Source organism: Rattus rattus, chromosome 18 (genome assembly GCF_011064425.1).
Source record: "Rattus rattus isolate New Zealand chromosome 18, Rrattus_CSIRO_v1, whole genome shotgun sequence".
NCBI classification, from domain to species: Eukaryota; Metazoa; Chordata; class Mammalia; order Rodentia; family Muridae; genus Rattus; species Rattus rattus.
This window is the reverse complement of record NC_046171.1, coordinates 28280292-28299699: the sequence shown is the minus strand read 5'-3', so window position 1 is coordinate 28299699 and position 19408 is coordinate 28280292. Positions and strand designations below refer to the sequence as shown.

At 44.0% G+C, this 19408-nt stretch overlaps 1 protein-coding gene and 1 non-coding gene across 3 annotated transcripts in view; one reads left to right on the top strand and one right to left on the bottom strand.

Moving 5' to 3' along the window:
• Positions 1–15970, top strand: part of Vps26a (VPS26, retromer complex component A) — a 31255-nt gene extending 15285 nt beyond the window's left edge. For both annotated transcript variants that reach the window (XM_032888528.1, XM_032888529.1), the window contains 6 exons: positions 297–453; positions 1555–1719; positions 5548–5654; positions 6321–6389; positions 11245–11387; positions 14396–15970. In XM_032888528.1, the coding sequence (XP_032744419.1) occupies positions 297–453; positions 1555–1719; positions 5548–5654; positions 6321–6389; positions 11245–11387; positions 14396–14509 (755 nt within the window). In that variant the 3' untranslated portion in view covers positions 14510–15970. The remainder of the gene's footprint in view (positions 1–296; positions 454–1554; positions 1720–5547; positions 5655–6320; positions 6390–11244; positions 11388–14395) is intronic.
• LOC116887727 lies at positions 5081–5270 on the bottom strand. Its single transcript, XR_004386241.1, has one exon. It is a non-coding gene; the product is annotated as a U2 spliceosomal RNA (small nuclear RNA).
• Positions 15971–19408: the final 3438 nt, after the last annotated feature.

Genomic DNA, 19408 nt, shown 5'->3' with positions numbered 1-19408 from the left:
TTATTCTTCCATGTAGTGTAGCTCTATGAGAGTGATATATGCTTTACTTGAAGGACAGCGACAGAAAAGGGCGAGCAGCTTTCTGTCACGAGTTGTTCCTATGGCACACTGGAGTTTATTAGTGTCCAAGTGGATGTGATGAGGGGATAAAATTGAAATCTTAGCCCTAGATTATTAAAGTAGAAGCATATTTAACTAATTCTTCTGGTAAAAATTTGTTTAGGCAATAGAAGCTTGGGTTTCATTGAACTGGATATTAAGTATAATTGGTCTTTTTGCTGTTTTAAATCTCTTAGAGCTTTTCAATGACAAGAGTAATACTCATGAATTTGTAAACCTAGTGAAGGAACTAGCCTTGCCTGGAGAGCTGACTCAGAGCAGAAGCTATGACTTTGAATTCATGCAAGTTGAAAAGCCATATGAGTCATACATCGGTGCCAATGTCCGCCTGAGGTATGGTGTGCGTGAGACTGTACAGACTTGAACCAGAAAACCCTGCTGCTACTGACGCCCTACTCAGACTTGTGATTACAGTTCTGAATGGAAGGCTTAACATTTAAATAGTCTGTTACAGACTTTGTTTCACTTGACTGACAATGATTTGAAATAATCGTGGCTGTTAACATTATGAATTCAAAGATGTTTCAGTTTTACAATTCTGTTGTATGAATTTTATTATTAGTTACTTCAGATCTTTAGTTTCCTACTGAATCCCATTTAGCTTATGGTTAAGAGATAATAACCCAGAGGTTGATGGTCAGGGTTACACAAGCAAAGGGAAGAACTGAAGCAGGACTGCAGTTTTCTTTAACCTTTGCTTCTCTTTATTTGTGTGTGGGCACTTGCACGTCTGTGCACATCTGAAGGTCACAGGACAACTTCCAGTTGGTTCTCCCATTCCAGGAGTTGAACAAGATTGTCAGGCTGGGCAGCAAATGCTAGTCCCCGCTGAGCCACCTCACGGACTAGCATCCCATTTTCTAAAGTCTCACTCTAGTTCTTTCCCTGAAGTCTATGCAGGAGGCCCTAGCTGCCTCCAAGACCAGGGTAGTTAAATATTTAAATCTTAACGTAGTGAGTCCAAGAGCCTTCTTTTTCCTGTTTAATATTGTGTTACTCATTTGGGATTGTGTTTGGCAGCACAAAAGCTAAATACTTGTGCCTTGACAAGATTTGAAAAATCAGCAGGCCAATGGTAGTCCTCCAAAGTCATTTCAAAAGTATTTACTTGTAAAACTGAATTTTGTATTTTTTCATTTGGAGGCATTAAAAACAAAAACAAAAACAAAACAAATAAACAAAACAACAACAACAACAACCACAACACCATCGGGGAGCCAGAACGAGCATAGGTAGAGCACGCGCTTAGCCTGCAAAGGCCTTGGACTCACTCTCCAGTACAGAGCACCCCAAGTTTAGAGTCCTTATGAGAAAACAAATGGAGTCACGTGACACCTGGAACCCCAGCAAGGGGGAGCTGAGGTGGCTGACATTTGCTTGTTAAAGCTCCTGAATTTAACCCAGGAGGTTCACTTCTTCTCCTTGACTTTGTAGGTATTTCCTTAAGGTGACCATTGTGAGAAGACTGACAGACTTAGTGAAAGAGTACGACCTTATTGTTCACCAGCTCGCCACCTACCCAGAGGTCAACAACTCCATTAAAATGGAGGTGGGCATTGAAGACTGTCTGCACATAGAGTTTGAGTACAATAAGTCCAAGTAAGTACCAGATGGTCACTTCTGTGACCAGCACATCTGACAGACAGCTTAGAGCAGTAAAAGACTGCACACTTGTTTTCTTATTACTTAAGTGAAACATGTGCATTGTTGAAACTATAAGGTATATAGGAGTGAAAGGGGGACAATGTGATATAATTTTCATCTTTACTAACTGCTGAGCCACTGCTAATGTCTTCTTGTGTATCTTCCCAGAGGTAAGAAGGTGTGTCAGGCATGCTTTTATATATTGTACTTTAGAAAATGGTCTGACTTTGTTTATTGTATAATGACTTCTCGTTGTTGTTAGGGTGATGGTTTTTTGAGATAGGGTCTTTCTGTGTAGCCATAGCTGTCCTGGAACTTACTATGTAGACCAGGCTGGCTTTGAACTCATAGAAATCCACCTGCCTCTTTTTTGGAGTGCTAGAATTAAGGGTATACACCACTACTTCTGGTCTTGTGTAATGCCTTTTAAAATTGTATTATGGAGGGCTGGAGAGATGGCTCATCGGTTATGAGCGCTGACTGCCCTTCTAGAGGTTGCGAGTTCAGTTCCCAGAAACCACATGGTTTCATCAGATCTGAGGGATCTGATGTCCTCTTCTGGTGTGTCTGAAGACAGCAATAGTGTACTCACATGCATAAAGTAAATAAGTAAATCTTAAAAATAGAATGAGATTGAACAGTGTGAGGACGCCAGAGCCCACGATACTGTAGTGAGGGACAGGAGAATCTTCACAGACAGATCGCCCTCCAGTAGTTTGTTGGTTTGGTTTTTGTCTGTTTTGATGTTTTTCTGTTTTTTATTTGTTTTTATTTTTAATGTAGGAGTGCTCTGTCTGTATGTACACTTGGATGCCAGAAGAGGACATCGAATCCCATTATAGATAGTTATGAGACACCACGTGGCTATTGGGAATTAAACTCTGGATCTCTGAAAGAGCTGCCAGTGCCCTTAACCGCTGAGCCCTAATCTCCCCAGCCCTAAATTTAGATTTTTGAGACAAAAGTTGTATAGTCCAGTCTGGCCTCAAACTCTTGGTGCTCCTGTCTCAACTGGAATTTTAGGAATTTTATGACACTATCGTCAGTGTCATAGTCATAGCTCCTGTCTCAACTGGAATTTTGGAATTTTATGACACTATCATCAGTGTCATAGTAGTTGTTGACATGGTCTGATGTGCTTTAGCAATACAGGGCTCTGCAGTTCCATAGATTTCTAATACCATTATAGCTAAAATATTAATAACTCCTTAATATCAGTATGCCATCATGGTCAACATTTACATACTCCTACTTGTCACAGTTGTTGTCATTGATCATCTTCCTCTTTTTTTTTTTTTTTTTTTGAGAGTTTCTTTACATAGCTCTGACTGTCCTGAAACTAACTTTGTAGACAGAGCTGGCCTCCAACTCACAGAAATCCATCTGTCTCTGCCTCCCAGGTGCTGGGATTTAAGGCGTGTGCCACCATGACCAGCTCACATGGTTTGTTTAAATCAGCATTCAAACAAGAATACAGTATGTTATATTTGGTCTGTGTTTGTTTTTGTTTTTTGAGACAGAGTCTTTGTGTAGCCCTCGCTGTCCTGGAACTCACTCTGTAGACCTGGCTGGTCTCGAACTCAGAGATGCAATGCCTCTGCTCCTGAGTGCTGGGGCTAAAGGTGTGCGCCATCACACCCATCTATGTGTGCTCTATCTGCTTGTACACTTGCATGCCAGAAGAGGGCATCAGATCTCATTACAGATGGTTGTGAGCCACCATGTGGTTGTTGGGAATTGAACTCAGGACCTCCGGAAGAACAGTCAGTGCTCTTAACCACTGAGCCATCTCTCCAGCCCTAAAGTTTGTTAAAGAAGCAGTTGTGCTATTTACCCTCTCCTTTTAAGTGATTTTTTTTTTTTCAGTAGCTGTTACTCCCAGGTTTGCATCACTGAAGCAGGTCACATACGCCTTTGATATTGTCCATAAAACCATCAGGTAGTTTGGAACCTGAGAAGCTGTCACGGAAGTCTTTCCTTCCTTGACAGCTTTTTTTGTGTTACTCAGTGCATAGGTTCTTGTGTTAATTCTGGTTCTGGGAGGAAGCAGAGAAATAGTCCTGAGGATTGGAGGTATTCTCAAGTTGTTACTTCATGATTTCATGGTTTACTTACTGTTGGGGTCTGGAAATCACCACACAAACCATGCATACACCAATCTCAGTTAAACAAGAATAGTTTATTGAACACACACTGTAGTACTGATGTCCAGGACCACAAGAAGGAAAAACCTAACTGTGGCTCTCAGAGTAGACTTTTTACAGGAAAGACCAGGTTCAAAGGGCAAGGAGGAGAGAAGCTGGCTTACTAGGCAAAGCATTATCAGCTGACCTTTGGTAGTGGGGTGGGGTGGGGAGAGGTGAACAGGGGACGTGGAGAACACTGAGATGACAGAGCATGAGTAGTATAATCATATCCTTTTGGATTATTAGGAGCATTCTTCAGTGTCAGCCACAAAAACCACAGTGAGCTCATACATAGGTACAGGAAGGGCTGCCTGATGGGCAGCTCTGACTCAAGATATTTTAGACTTAACAGTTCATATTGACTTTGATTTGATTCGTTCTATGTAAAGCTTTGTGGAATTTCTTTTTTTTTTTTTTTTTTCTTTTTTTTTTTTCGGAACTGGGGACCGAACCCAGGGCCTTGCGCTTGCTAGACAAGCGCTCTACCACTGAGCTAAATCCCCAACCCCTTTGTGGAATTTCTTAAGAAAAGCAAACTTCATACAGCACATTCTGAGCATATAGAACAAAATGGTATGTGGTCAGCATGTCCTTGAGCCAAGTCACTTCTCTATGTCAGCGACTGGCAGACATGGAACAAAATGGTGACAGCTTATTTTGGGGTGTGTGTGTCAGACCATAACATTTACTAAATACAGTGTGGCTAACTAAACCCCTGAGTATAGGCCCCGGGTCTCTTTCGTTTTGGCTAGATGCTCTATTCAGCCCTTATAACACTAACTCTTAGGCAGGGGCTTTAGTGCTGAAAAACAGTATTTGTTAAATAAACATCAACGTGAGGTCTTGTTTTTCCATTCAGTTAAGTGTTTGAGTGCTCTGAAACGAACTTTTTTTAGATTTATTTATTTTAAATTCTTTTTTTTTAAAGATTTATTTTATTCATATGAGTACACTGTAGCTGTCTTCTGACACATCAGAAGAGGGCATCAGATCCCATTACAGATGGCTGTGAGCCACCCTGTGGTTGCTGGGAATTGAACTCAGGACCTCTGGAAGAGCAGTCAGTGCTCTTAACCTCTGAGCCATCTCCAGCACCTGAGAACTTTTTTTTTTTTTTTGTAAGTGCCCCGAGGGGGTGCACTGTTCCTGGAGGTGCTGCAAAACCAGGTCGATGCGTGGAGTGGACGGAGCAAGCTCCTATTCCAACTCCTAGTTCCAAAGATCCATTTAATATATCGTCCTCAGATAGAGGACGATCAGATATTAAACTGACAAGAACAGATACTACACTTGATCTTAGCCAAAAGGCCAAGAATGGATGAGAACTAACTTGTAAGTGAGACAATTAACTGGGCTAATTATTCCCTCAGGTATATTTGTAGTCAAGCAGAAGTTTGGTTTCATACTTACATAATACACTGATTAACACTGTTTTGAGAGAGGATGTTAACGAATGAATAGTTTCAATGGTTTTTGAGATAGTTATTTTCCTTGAGGTAATCTGTTGAGCTAATCTATTATCCTTGTTGACTTGTCTCACTTGTTGTTGTTGTTTGAAACTGATAAATGGTATGTAACACATCTTCCTTCCAAATAGGTATCATTTAAAGGATGTAATTGTTGGAAAAATTTACTTCTTATTAGTAAGAATAAAAATACAACACATGGAGTTACAGCTGATCAAGAAAGAGATCACAGGAATTGGTAAGTTGAATATAAATTTTTAGTTAATGTTAAAATTCCTTGTTAGGTGAAACTTTAGAAATCTTAGACTGTTAGCATAAGTTTGGAATTGACGTTGGATGTTAGCTTTGCCAGTTAAAGTTTTGCTGTAGTTCAATACTTTTACAGAACAGTTCTGAGCTGAATGTACCGGCAAGCCCTACAGGCTGAACCCAGGCATGGAGACCACTGGGTTCTTAATTTTGTAATGGGTACTTAGAAACATCTGTTTTTTAAAGTCAGGTATTTAGATTTGAGTTAAAATGTCCTAGGGAGTTAATGTAGAGTTGAGTGTGCACGCCATGTAAGTGCTCCTTCAGCTTGGTGAGGTCTTTGTTAAAATTGACTCTACAGGGAAGGTTCCTGGGCGACTTCAGAGAAAGCCTTCATGTGGAGCTTCGATGTGAGTCACTGCCTTCTCTTTCAGCATAGTGTAAAACTGGTGGCAGGAACTGTGAGGGTGACTGTGAACCGGTGTAGCTGTGGGGAGACTGACGTATACAGGCGAGCGGTGAGTTCAGGAGTAGAGCAAAGATTAGAAAGGAGGGCCAGAGGAGGTAAGGCAGCACTGAAGCAGTGTGGCTGAGAACAGGGCAGGCTTCACCTCTGGGAACAGTCGAGTGAGCGCCATCTCCATTGTTATCCTAGGACCCAGCACCACAACAGAGACAGAAACAATCGCTAAGTATGAAATAATGGATGGGGCGCCAGTAAAAGGTAACTCAACCTCACTCATCTTTATTTCTACTGATACAAGTCTTACCGTACATCTCTACTGGCCCTGGAACTTTCTCTGTCAACCAGGCTCGCCTTGAACTGGTGGTAACCCTCCTACCTGTGCCTCCCAAGTGCCAAGATTACAGATGTGCACCACTGCACCTGGCTTCATTTACCTAAATATATTTTTATTTAATTTGTTTTATATTTTATGTATATGGATGTCTTGTTTGCATATATGTGTATACCATGTGCATGCCTGGTACCTGTGGAGGCCAGAAAAAGACATCCTATTCCTGGAGTTGGAGGTACAGATGGTTGTGGGTGCTAGGGATCAACCTGGATCCTCTGGAAGAGCAGTCAGTGCTTTAAGCCATTGAGCTACCCTCCAGCCCCTAAAACTCTTCCACCCATTATTTACTTGTATGTGAGGAGAGGTTGTGTTTGCACTGATAGGCATGTGCCATGTATACATGCACATGTCATAGGACAGTCTGTAGGTTTTCTGCTACCACTGTGTCCTCAGGCTTGGGAGCAAGGGACTTACCTGCTTAGCCTTCTTGCAGCCTTTCAGTTACAACTGTGTGTGTGTGTGTGTGTGTGTGTGTGTGTGTGTGTGTGTGTCAGTGCTCGTGGCACTTGAACTTCACTGTTTATTTAGTGTGAAAGTATACATTCTTACAGTTCATAGTGGCCAGCCGGGCACACCTTTAGTCCCAATGCTCAGGAGTCAGCAACAGGTATTTTGTGAAATCTAGAGAGTTCCAGGATAGTTAGGGCCACATAGAAAGATCTCGTCACAAACAAACAAAAAAGCTAAAAACAGCAAAGACAAAAAGCTTAGACTGTTACCTTTCTTTCAGTACTATAGTGTAAGCCCAGGACCCTCACTGCATGATAGGCAAGCACTGTCTGTTTGAGCTGTCTGTCCAGCTGTCTTTTAACTTCCATTATTATTATGGTTTTAGTGCAGACACACGTGCTGTGCCTACATGTAGAGGTCAGAGGACGACTTTGAGGATTGACTGACTTTCTCCCTTTGCCTTGGTTGCAGGAATGGAGCTCAGGTTTGCCATGCCTGCACAGCATGTGTCTTCCTGCGAGGCTGTCCTCTCGCTGGCTCTTGTATTTTTGAGGCAGAGCTTTACTAAGTTGCCCAGGGAGTCATTTGTTGTTGTTTTAGACAAGGTCAAATGGTCACGCTTACTGTGTAGCCATGGATGACTTTGAGCTCCTGATCCTCCTCCCTCACCCCTGAGTGCTGGGATTACAGGCGTGCACCACCATGACCTGCTTACACACTTTACTCTTTAGTGTGAGGCCAGCGAAACCAGCGTTCACGTTAGTTTTTGTCAAGTTAATACAGACTAGATATACTGGGAAGAGAAAATCCAAATTGCAAAAATGCCTGTGTAAGGGGTTGGGGACTTAGCTCAGTGGGAGGGCCATTGCCAAGCAAGCGAAAGGCCCTGGGTTCGGTCCCAAGCCAAAAAAAAAAAAAAAAAAAAAAAAAAAAAAAAAAAGAAAAAGAAAAAAAAATGCCTGTGTAAGTTAGGCTTGTCAGAAAGTCTTTTCGTGATTAATGATTGGTGTGGGAAGGGCCAGCCCACTGTGGACAATGCCACCCCTTGGCAGGTGGTCCTGGGTTTTGTAATAAAGCAAAGGGGAGCAAGCCATGGAGAGCAAAGGGTGGTAAGGGGCACTGCTTTATGGTCTCGGCTTGAGTGCGGCCTCTGGGTTTCTGCCTTGAGTTCCTCCCTTGGATTCCCTCAGTGGTCTGTGATACGTAAGCCAAGTAAACCCTTCTGCCCTGTTACTTTTGGCCATGGTCTTTAGCTGATAACAGAGGGCAGCCTAAGACATAATACTCTCCGGTTTTCTTACTCTGTTAATGTTTGTCGACTGCCAATTACGAATAAGACATTGTAGTTTTTAGGTGTTATGAGGTTCCTTACTATTCTTGAACTGTTTACACCTTCTTTCTGAGATGAAACTAAGTGCAAAGAACTTAAAACACTTGTTACAGCTTATAGAGGGAGTCACTGTAAAGTGGGCATTTGGCCCAGGCCCACACGTGTGCTCTTTTTGCTATGCTATGTAATACTAGTTTGTAAAATTCCAGGAGCTCAAATTTTTATATATAAATTTTATGTACATGAAATCCCAACCAACCCGTAGGTTGCTGAAGCAGGATGACTGCTGTGAGCTCAAAGCCAGCTTGGGCTGGAGTACAGACTGCCTCAGAACCCTTCAAACCAAAGTCAGCCAACGGAGCCAGACCGATGGCTCACGAGGCAAAGGTGCCTTAGGGAGGCTCGTGCCTTCAGGGCTTATAAGCAGGCAATGGCTGCTGGGGAGGGAGGAACACTTTCTTTAGTGGTGTAGTCCCTGGTAAGGTGTCCATGCTCAGTGTAAACAATGCTTGTTTATGTAAGCTCCTGTAAGTAGCCCTATTTGAACTCCTTGGTTTGTTCTCTCTCTCTCCCTCTCCCCCCCCTTTCCCCCCCTCTTCCTGTTTCTGTCTCTTTGTCTCTCTCATTGGTGTGTCCTTTCTCTCTTATTGGTTTGTATTTACACACGCGCGCGCACACACACACACACACACACACACACACACACACACACACACACGATGAGCATAGAAGGTGACTCCTCACTGGAAAGAGGAAGTGGTGGATCAGCAGGGGTTGGAGGAGCAATAAGACGATGCTGGAGAGTGAACATGACATGATCAAAGCACATTCTATACATGTATGAAAGTGTTGAAATGGAACCCATCATAATTTATGTATGCCAATTAAAATATTTATATGATATTAAATACACATAAATGGCTGGGTATGGTGTTTTCATGAATTTTAACTAATATTTGGAACAGAAAGACTAACAACAGTTCAAGGCTAGTCTGCGCTATTTATGGAGACCCTGTCTCAAGCAGGGGCCAGGAGAGAGAAAAAGAGGGACAAAGGGAAGGTGGGGAAAACAGAAGACGTGATATTACATAATCGAAGTAACATTTCCTTTTTCCTGGAATTGAAGATTGAACCTGGGGTCCTGAGCAGGCATGTATTCTATCACGAAGCTAGAGCTGTCTCTCCAGTCTATAATCTTTATACTTCTCTCTCTCTCTCTCTCTCTCTCTCTCTCTCTCTCTCTCTCTCTCTCTCTCGTTTTTTAAGACAGGTTTCTCTGTGTAGCCTTGGCTGTCCTAGAACTCGCTATGTAGACCAGGCTGGCTTTGAACTCACAGCATTCCACCTGCTTCTGCCTCCCAAAGTGCTGGGATTAAAGGCACATACTACCAATGCCTGGCTCCAGTTGAGAGCATTGGCTGCTCTTCCAGAGGTCCTTAGTTCAATTCTCAGCAACCACATGGTGGCTCCCAACCCTCTGTAAAGAGATCTGATGCCCTCTTCCGGCCTGCAGGTGTACATGGAGCAGAGCCCTCATACATAAAAAAAGAATATATAAATGAATATAATCTTTGAAAATGAAGGCATGTTATTCATTTTGTGTATGTTTAGGTGCATGCGGGTGCATGTGTGTAAGTGTGTGAGCCAGGCGGGTGCATGTGTGTAAGTGTGTGAGCCAGGCGGGTGCATGTGTGTAAGTGTGTGAGCCAGGCGGGTGCACGTGTGTAAGTGTGTGAGCCAGGCGGGTGCACGTGTGTGTAAGTGTGAGCCAGTGCACGTGGTGCACGTGTGTGGGTGTGTGAGCCAGGCAAGGGTGCATGTGTGTAAGTGTGTGAGCCAGGCGGGTGCATGTGTGTAAGTGTGTGAGCCAGGCGGGTGCATGTGTGTAAGTGTGTGAGCCAGGCGGGTGCATGTGTGTAAGTGTGTGAGCCAGGGGGTGCATGTGTGTAAGTGTGTGAGCCAGGCGGTGCATGTGTGTAAGTGTGTGAGCCAGGCGGGTGCATGTGTGTAAGTGTGTGAGCCAGGCGGGTGCATGTGTGTAAGTGTGTGAGCCAGGCGGGTGCATGTGTGTAAGTGTGAGCCAGGCGGGTGCACGTGTGTAAGTGTGTGAGCCAGGCGGGTGCACGTGTGTAAGTGTGAGCCAGGCGGGTGCATGTGTGTAAGTGTGAGCCAGAGTCAGCTATGGATATCGTCCTTAAGGAGAACTGTCTGTCCACTTTGGTTTTTGAGTAGGGTTTTGGGACCTGGGGCTTGCTGCAAAGTAGTTAGGGAGCCCTGGGACCCGCCACCTGCCTCTGGTTTCCCAGTGCTGGGATTAGAAGTGCGTGCCAGCAGGCCTGGCTTTTTACATGGGTAGTGGAATTTGAGCTCAAATCTTAATGCTTGTACAGTAAGCACTTTAACAATTGAGCTCTTTCCCAGTCATTATTTTGCTTTGGATGAATTAGTAATATACTTTATAGACATACACTGATGAAATCATGGTAAAATTTTAGAGCAGAAATGCATCTACTTCTAAACAACACTTAGTGGCTGGAACTGTTCTAGTCTCTTTATGTCGTTTAACCTCCCAACACAGTTCTTACAGTTTTGCTACAAAATGAGTGCTGTTGTTACTGCCAGTTTCACAATGGCTAAACCCCACGAGCCAAGGATTCCTGGCTACACACAGGTTGCTCTAGGGCAGTGCTTCTCAACTAGGATCAGCTCCCTGAGAGGCATTTGACATTGTTCTGAGAAATGTTATACCGTCTGCTCCTGGCATCTGGTGGTGTTGCAAGTGTGTAGAACTATCCTACAAGAAGGAGTCATCTGTCCCCAAGTGTCAGCAGTGACAGACTAGACACTGCTTATCTCAGGTGCTGTCCATGACTCCTTAGTCCTAAGTTTTATGTGAATATATTTAATTAGGTGAGAATTAAATGTTAATGCTTTTCTTTCAGGAGAATCTATTCCGATAAGATTGTTCTTAGCAGGATATGACCCAACCCCCACAATGAGAGATGTGAACAAGAAGTTTTCAGTAAGGTACTTTTTGAACCTCGTGCTTGTTGATGAGGAGGACAGAAGGTACTTCAAGCAGCAGGTAGGACTTTCTTTCTGGGGCAGGCAGACCTGACAGTGCCTTCTCTAAAGCTTATTGTGCTGAGCAAGTGGGGCTTGAGTGTGAGTGGGAACATGGTTTGCCTCAGTAGACATTGTAAGAGAGCTTTTCAGCCTTTCCACAGGACTAGAGAGGAGTTATACTTTTATTATTATTTTTTTCAAGATTTATTATATGTATATGAGTACACTGTAGCTGTCTTCAGACACACCAGAAGAGGGCATCGGATCCCATTACAGATGGTTGTGAGCCACCATGTGGTTGCTGGGATTTGAACTCAGGACCTCTGGAAGAGCAGCCAGTGCTCTTAACCACTGAGCCATCTCTCCAGCCTAAGATGAATTTTACTTTGTCAGCCCTTTTATTTTTCTCCTGAACAAGTTTTATACCCCCAAATAAAAACATCTACTATTTATGGTATTGGGCAATAAAGAACAGAGAATGGCGAAAAGCAAACAAAAATTTTACCCCCACAATGATTAGTTTTAGGTATGTTTTATACAGTCCCTTTTTTAGTTTTGGTGGGATGGAATCTGGGGCCCTGGGTAAGCCCTCTCTTGTTGCAGTAAAAATTAAAATGAAGGGACCAGTTCTGTATGTACCCTGGCAGTTGCGCTCTCACTAGTTCTGGCTCCCTCCGGTGGGCCTTTGGAACTAATTTATCTCAGCAGGTCCACGCTGCCCCTAACTACTTTGTGACCCGCTGTCCTCGATTCCCCCACTGCCTGCCCTTACTCATAGCCCTCTTGACTGGTTTCCACCACGCCAGGCATACACATCCCAATTCTGTGGAAGGCCCGGTGCATTTGGCCACCATACACTCTTGAACTCAATTGAGTCGCCACATGAAAGAATACATTGCACAATATCCAATTGATAAGATATAGTTTGCCCATCTAGACAACACAAAGTCCTGTACATATTCATCCCCTAGGAATAGTCATAACAACCTGCAATATGTCCAGAGAGGAATCTTAACATCCACTACCATGTTCGTTCGTTCTCTCTCTCTCTCTCTCTCCCCCACCCCTCCCCTTGCTCCTGCCTCCTCAGCCTCTAAAAATTTTTTCTCCCTCCCATCCTTCCTTCTCGTCCAATCACAGGCCTCGTTCTATCATCTACCTGCCATCACCTGCATAGTGACATCACCCTACACTTCCTTGCACCTCTTCTTTCCTCCTGCTGTGGAGAGAGGTCTTACTCAGTTGCCCAGGCAGGCCTTGGATCTTTAGTTCTACCATAGCACGAATCACCAGCCCTAGCATTGAAGAGTGTCTTGAATGTGTTTTTATTATCAAAAGGATCACTTCCTAACACCTGTTCCCTTACTGTGTCCCAGTCACCCCAGTCCATTGAGCCCAGGGCTTTTACTTGCTAGGCTAATACTCTATGGCTGAACCACATCCTGCCCTTGGTTGGTTTTTCTTCTTTCCCTAGGTTTTTGGAAAACAGGGTCTTGCACTGTAGTTCATGCTTACCTCAAATTCTCAATCCTCTTGCCTTGCTTCTTGCTGAGATCATAGGCATGAAGTATGTATGTCCCATGCTTAACTATCAATTTTTCTAATGTCTTTAGTTGATAGATTTTTGAAGTTATCATCTCATCCCTAATAAGTAGTTATGTCTTTTAGAATACTCAGTTCTGATACCTTTTGTTAAGTGTAATATAAACTTTTTATCATTTGAGAATTAAATAGCCTTTGAGGAGTCCTGAGTAGGACTAATTAGAATGGTTGCCTACCGTGGATTAATAAGAGGATCAATTAAGTGTTCCATAGCCAAGTCAGAAATTAACTTGTGCTAGCTAGGCACGAGCAGCCACGAGGCATGAGGGTCACAGAGTTTGAGACTAGTCTGTAGTCTGGGCTACATGGCAAGCCCTGGCTCATAAGGACCACTTAGGGCTGGAGAAGGGGCCCATTAGTTAAGAGCACTGGTTGGGCTTGCAGAGAAACCAGATTTGCTTCCTGGTACCCACACTGCTCAGATGACTTCTCTAGGTACCAGACACCCACACACGGCACACATACACACATTCAGGCTAAACACTCACACACACACAATACATTTAAACAGGAAAAATCCCAGTCATTTATGACTTGAAGCAGGAATTTAGAAGAGGAGAAATTGGGATTGATAGACAGTGCCATGGAGATTAGGGAGTGGTGTAGGGGAAGAGGTAGGCAGCTTATTTGGCATACATCAGAGCAGAGAATAACTCAGTTTGGGAGAGGCATTTAGGGAGGGAAGGAAGGTAGCATCTGTAAATTAATGTAAGGAATGGTGGGCAAGGTATGGCGGGCCTCGCATGTTTGGAAACTCATCCTGGAAGTACTAGGAACTATCAAAGAGCAATATAAGCAGCACTTATAAGACAGGCAGTGTGGGCTCCAGTGAGATGGCGCACCGGGCAGAGGTGCTTCCTGCCAACCAGACCTGAGTTCATCCCCCAGAGCCTCCAGGTGGAAGGAGAGAACCAACTTCAGAAGTTGTCCTTTAGCCTCACACGTATGCTGTGACATGCATGCATACACAGACACACAAAATGTACAAATTAATACACGTAACATGGCAGTGATGTGAAGGGTGGCTTAGACATGGGTCTTCCTGTGTCCCAGGAAGCAGGCTCAGTGCTCTAAGGCCATGAAGGGGCTCGGTCTCTGATGAAGGCGGTGGAGCCTCAGCTGATTGGGGGGTTTTCTAGAGCAACAGCACTAGGACTTTGTGAGTGCGAGAGGGAAGGGCTACCGCGGGAAAGTGGGAGTCTTTGGTACAGAGGAACTGGGATTGTCTTACAGCTTAAAATTGAAGATTCTTGGGCTGGGGATTTAGCTCAGTGGTAGAGCATTTGCCTAGCAAACGCAAGGCCCTGGGTTCGGTCCCCAGCTCCGAAAAAAAGAAAAAAAAAAATTGAAGTTGCAGCCAGTATTTCCACGGTGAACATCTAAGACGTTCCAGGACACTTCATTTCTATCTTGCATTTCCCCTAGGAGATTATCCTGTGGAGGAAAGCACCTGAGAAACTGAGAAAACAGAGGACGAACTTTCACCAGCGATTTGAATCTCCAGAATCGCAGGCGTCTGCAGAGCAGCCTGAGATGTAAGCAAGCGGGACAGAGCAACGAGTGCAAGAGCCGGGCCGAGGGGGGCCAGCGGTTCAAGATGGCCGCGGCGTGGGGCCGTCCCAGCCCCAGCTCCGTGTCTGCTAGTCTTCTTCTCCCAGAGTGCTGCGTTTATTACAGTGTGATTAAAGGGTCTCTGTGTACATACATCCTAAAACGTGCTTCTTGGGGACACTGGGGTTCCTAAGCTGCCTTGTGTTTTCTTCTTTACTGCACACTGACAAGCACCCAGAGGCATAAACACTGAGGACTTTGTGAGTAGACTGGTATTTGTAAGTTTGCTTTCTTTATGCATAATATTGAAAATCCTTTTCTGTTTTCATGCTAATGATTACCTCTTATTCTCTATGTGCAAAAAATTAAATATTTTTGTTCAAGTAAAATGAGCAAACCTGAGCAGCCCCATGCCTGCCGAGTGTCGCAAGGCTCTCAGTATTTTGAGAACTGTTTACTTTACATGTGTGTCCAAAGCCAGCCCGGTTACATGGTGGGCGCTCCTGAACCTGCCATGCCACAGCCTCCCGAACTTTAACCTTCGGGGTCTCTGAGGTATACGAAAAATGTTCTCCCCAGGGATTACACCGGTCACCGTGGCCCTCTAGCCCATTATTAACCCTTTTGCTCTTACTTTCTTTATCATGATGTAGGTTCTGCAGTGTGGGGTCGACACATTGGCATTTTAGAACTTGTTAAACCTGTATCATTTTTCCATAAAGACTTTGAAACATGTACATATATTTTAATTTAAGGACTCTTTTCCATGTATATGCAAATAGTCACCTAGGAATGAGTGAGCTTGGGAGAACCAGCCAATGCATATACAAGTGTCCGTAGCCAGACATTTTCTTGTTAACTGGAATATTGGCTAGTTCAGACCTAACTTCACCTAGTCTATTTAAAAAAACAAAACAAAAACACTAAATTCACATCGTTTGTTGAGTTGCTCTGAAGAAGCCTGCAGTCAGCTGAGGGCAGACACACTGCTGAGGTGCATGGGGCAGGGGACGCCTGCGCTGTGGTGGTGCCCTCTCACCCGGGGCTGTTGGCCTCTGTACACTGCAGTGTTCTTGATCCGCCTCAGTGCAGGGGTGTGAGTTAGCCTTACGTTCTGAGGAAGCTGGGCAGCCCGACTCTGTTTCCTTAAACCTTCTTTTTACTATGGTGGCACTTTGATAAAGTGGCCAGCAACCAGCCCTGGCCAGAGATTCCATGTTCCCTGTCCTGGAGCAGCTATTGCAAATGTGGACTTCTAAGAATGGCCATGTTTTCCTTCTTGCAAGTGCCTGTTCAGAGTTTCAAAGTTTCAAAATGCCAAATATTTTCATGGTCACTTGCATGTATAATCTAGGAAATATTCAAAGAGATTTTGAAAAACAATTGTATTTAACCAGCCTCAAGTTGTGCAACTATGATATATATATAATAAATAATTTGAAACAGAAACTAAGCTTGTAGTTAAGTAAAATGACTTTATTCTCAATCTTGTCATTGTTAACAGATTGAACACAGGATTGCCCAATGGTTAGGAACACACAGTTATAACAGTAAATTTTTATAAATAGTACTGGCTTCAGGTTTGTTAAATTTGGCTTTTAGGCTTTATTTATTTTATGTGTATTGCTATTCTCCCTGCAAGTATGTCTGTGCAGACATATGGGCAGTGCCCAAGGAGGGCAGAAGAGGGCATTAGATGTCCTGGGGCTGGAGTTCTAGATGGTTGTGAGCAGCCATGAGGTACTGGGAACTAAGCCGAGGTCCACTGGAAGAGCAGCCAGTGCTGTTGTCCATTGAGCCATCTCTCCAGGTTCACTGGCTTCAGTTTTAAGTAGTTACATAAGCTTTTAATTAATTTGTTTAAAACGAATATAAAATGCTTATTCACTCCACATGAGACTTTCCTGGTGCATAACCAACTTAAAATTTGGAGATTTCAGTCAAAAGTTGGTAAATAAAGTTAACTGTAGGCTAACTCTGTCTGGCCACTGCAGACTATAGTGTCAAAGAAGTTCACAATCTTAGGCACATCTCAGGATCACTTCAGGAGCGTTAGAAAAATGGTCACAGCTGGATCTCACCCAGACGGTAAAATCACTCTCCCAGCACTTGTGATAGAGGCAGGAGGGCTACAAGTTCAAGGGCAGCCTGGTCTACATAGTGAGTTCTAGGTTAGACAGAGCTGTGTAAACAGACTTCATCTTAAAAAAGATTGTTTTTCATAGATTGGGGCATCAACATAAAAACAAGATTATCCAGGCTTGAAGAGACACTGATCATGCTTCTTGTTTTAAGATGGTCTCTACAGCCAGGGCTGGTCTCAAATTCACTATATAGTTGAGGATCTCCTTAAAATACATTTTAAAAAATTAAAAAGAGGGTTTCGTAGTTCAGGCTAGCTTTGAACTTCTTACACACCAGGGTGATCTTTAACTTGTGATTCTTCTGTCTCTCCTCCCCATTGTTTGTAATATAGGCATGCACCACCATGCCTGGTTTATGCGGTGCTTAGACTCCACGGCCCATGGCTTTTGGCATGCCAAGCAATCACTCTGTCAATGGAGGCTAGCTTGACTCTGCCCCTGTGGCTTTTACCTCTGCAGGAGCTTACAGTTTTAAACTTTTCAGGCATTTGCAAAAGCATAGTAAGGAAAACATGCACCTTTTTTTAAGAGTTGGATGTTCTGGGAATCTTTTCTTTTCTTTCTTTTTTTTTTTTTTTTCCGGAGCTGGGGACGGAACCCAGGGCCTTGCACTTGCTAGGCAAGCGCTCTACCACTGAGCTAAATCCCCAACCCAGTAGGCTTTTACATCATAGCCAGACTCCACATTGCAAAGCACACCTCAGCCCCAGTTATGTCTGACTCCATAGACCTGCGGGCTTCCCACTCTCGCTCCACTCAAATCCTAGTAAGGCTATCCTGGGAACCTTGTTTGTTTAAGACAGGGTCTCGGGGTTGGGGGGATTTAGCTCAGTGGGGTTGGGGATTTAGCTCAGTGGTAGAGCCCTTGCCTAGGAAGCGCAAGGCCCTGGGTTCGGTCCCCAGCTCCGAAAAAAAAAAAAAGAAAAAAAAAAAAAAGCCAAAAACAAAAAAAAAAAAAAAAAAGACAGGGTCTCAGTATTTAGACTTGGCTTGCCTAGAACTCTTTGCAGACCAGTTTGGCCTCAAATTCAGACTACTCCTGCCTCAAAAGTGTGCACCACCATTTGGCTTTTTTTCTCCCCTTTGTTGGATTTTTAGAGTTTAACATTGGATGAGGAGAGAGAAACAGGAGGAGGAAGGAGAGGAGGAGGAAGGAGAGGAGGTGGAGGAGGAGGAGGAGGAGGAGGAGACAGAAACAGGAGTGGGAGGAAGAGGTGGAAGAGGAAGAGGAGGAGGAGGGATGTGGAGTTAGTTGGGAACCTTGGGAGTAGAGTGAGAATTGTAAGGCAGAGGGAGAGAATCTTGTTTCTGAGGGGGTGAACTGGTCAGGGTAAGCTAACAAGTTTCCAAAGTGAGTACTCCGGACTAGGAGTGGGATAGTGTTGGAGGACACAGATTTTGAGCCAGGCATCCCCATGTACAACAGTTAGCCAATGAATCAATATAAGGAAATAGATTGAAGTGTTCTGGGGTCCTTGTGACCTTAGCCAGATGGCTTGGGTAGTGGCGGGGTCCAGGGAGTCTTCTGCTGGCCAGCTTATTTTATATGAAGGCCAACTGACCTCACAAAAACAATTTTTCCTTAATGAGGGTTATACTGTAATTGTCCCTAAAACCGTGGGGAAATTTAATAATGCATTGTAGGGGAGATCTGGTTGGAATAGGTGGTCCCTAGTGTGGAGAAAAGTTTACATAACTCCAGGAAGCAAAGGGTCAAAGGGACTAGATTGGAGAAGGCAACATTGAAGACGAGGCAACCTCAAGGGAGATCTTTTGAGTTTAGGACAGAGAAGAGGAGATAGGCCCAGGAGTGTACTTGCTCTCATGGCTGGAGAACTCTTGTCCTAGGAAGAAAAGAATCAGGGTAGCTAGCAGACAAAAGACAAAGAGGACAGAACTTAACTGGAACTGCCAGTATTATCCCAGGGAAGAGACTTAACACTGCTTATGTAACAGAGTATGGGTTGCTCCCTGAGAAGTGAGGGGGTATACTCCAGGTTAGCTTCTGGTTGTCACTAAGTCAAAGACCAGACCAACTCTCCTATCCTTGAGACAGACAACCAAAGGACTACTGTCTACTTCTCGTCCTCTTTCTGTCCAAAAGCCCTTTCTGTACTCCACCCCTCGATGGTGACTTCCCTTGCCTCAGTGCTTGGGGCCAGTGAAATTGCTTGAGAGCGGCTTCCCAATAAACCTGCCTTTACTATAATCGAATCTGACTTGATTTGGCTCATTTCACTGGCAGAGAAATAACCTATCAGAACTAAGGTGATTTATCAGACCCCGGGTGTCTTCAGAAAACAGGAATTCAGCGAGATGTGATGATTCATGCCTTTCATTCTAGCACTTGGGAGGCAGAGGCAGACAGGATCTCTTTAGTAGCTAGCCTCGTCTACAAATGAGTTCCAGGATAGCCAGGGCTTCACAAATGGAACCTTGTGTCAAAAAACAAAGGACAAAAAGCTAAACCTAAACAAAAAAGAAAAAAGAAAAGGGGGTTGGGGATTTAGCTCAGTGGCCCTGGGTTCGGTCCCCAGCTCCGAAAAAAAAAAAAGAGAGAGAAAAAAAAGAAACACGGGAGGTTCTGAGTCTTTCAGTTGTTAGGTTGATGGTAGAGAAGACTTTAAACAAAGACCGTCAGAGTTCACCGTGCTGTCTGCTCCTCTCTCTTGCACATTCAACTCTATCTGCCATAAAAGGAACAACTTTGTGGAGAGGTAGGCGGGAAAAGGTTTGGGGAGGA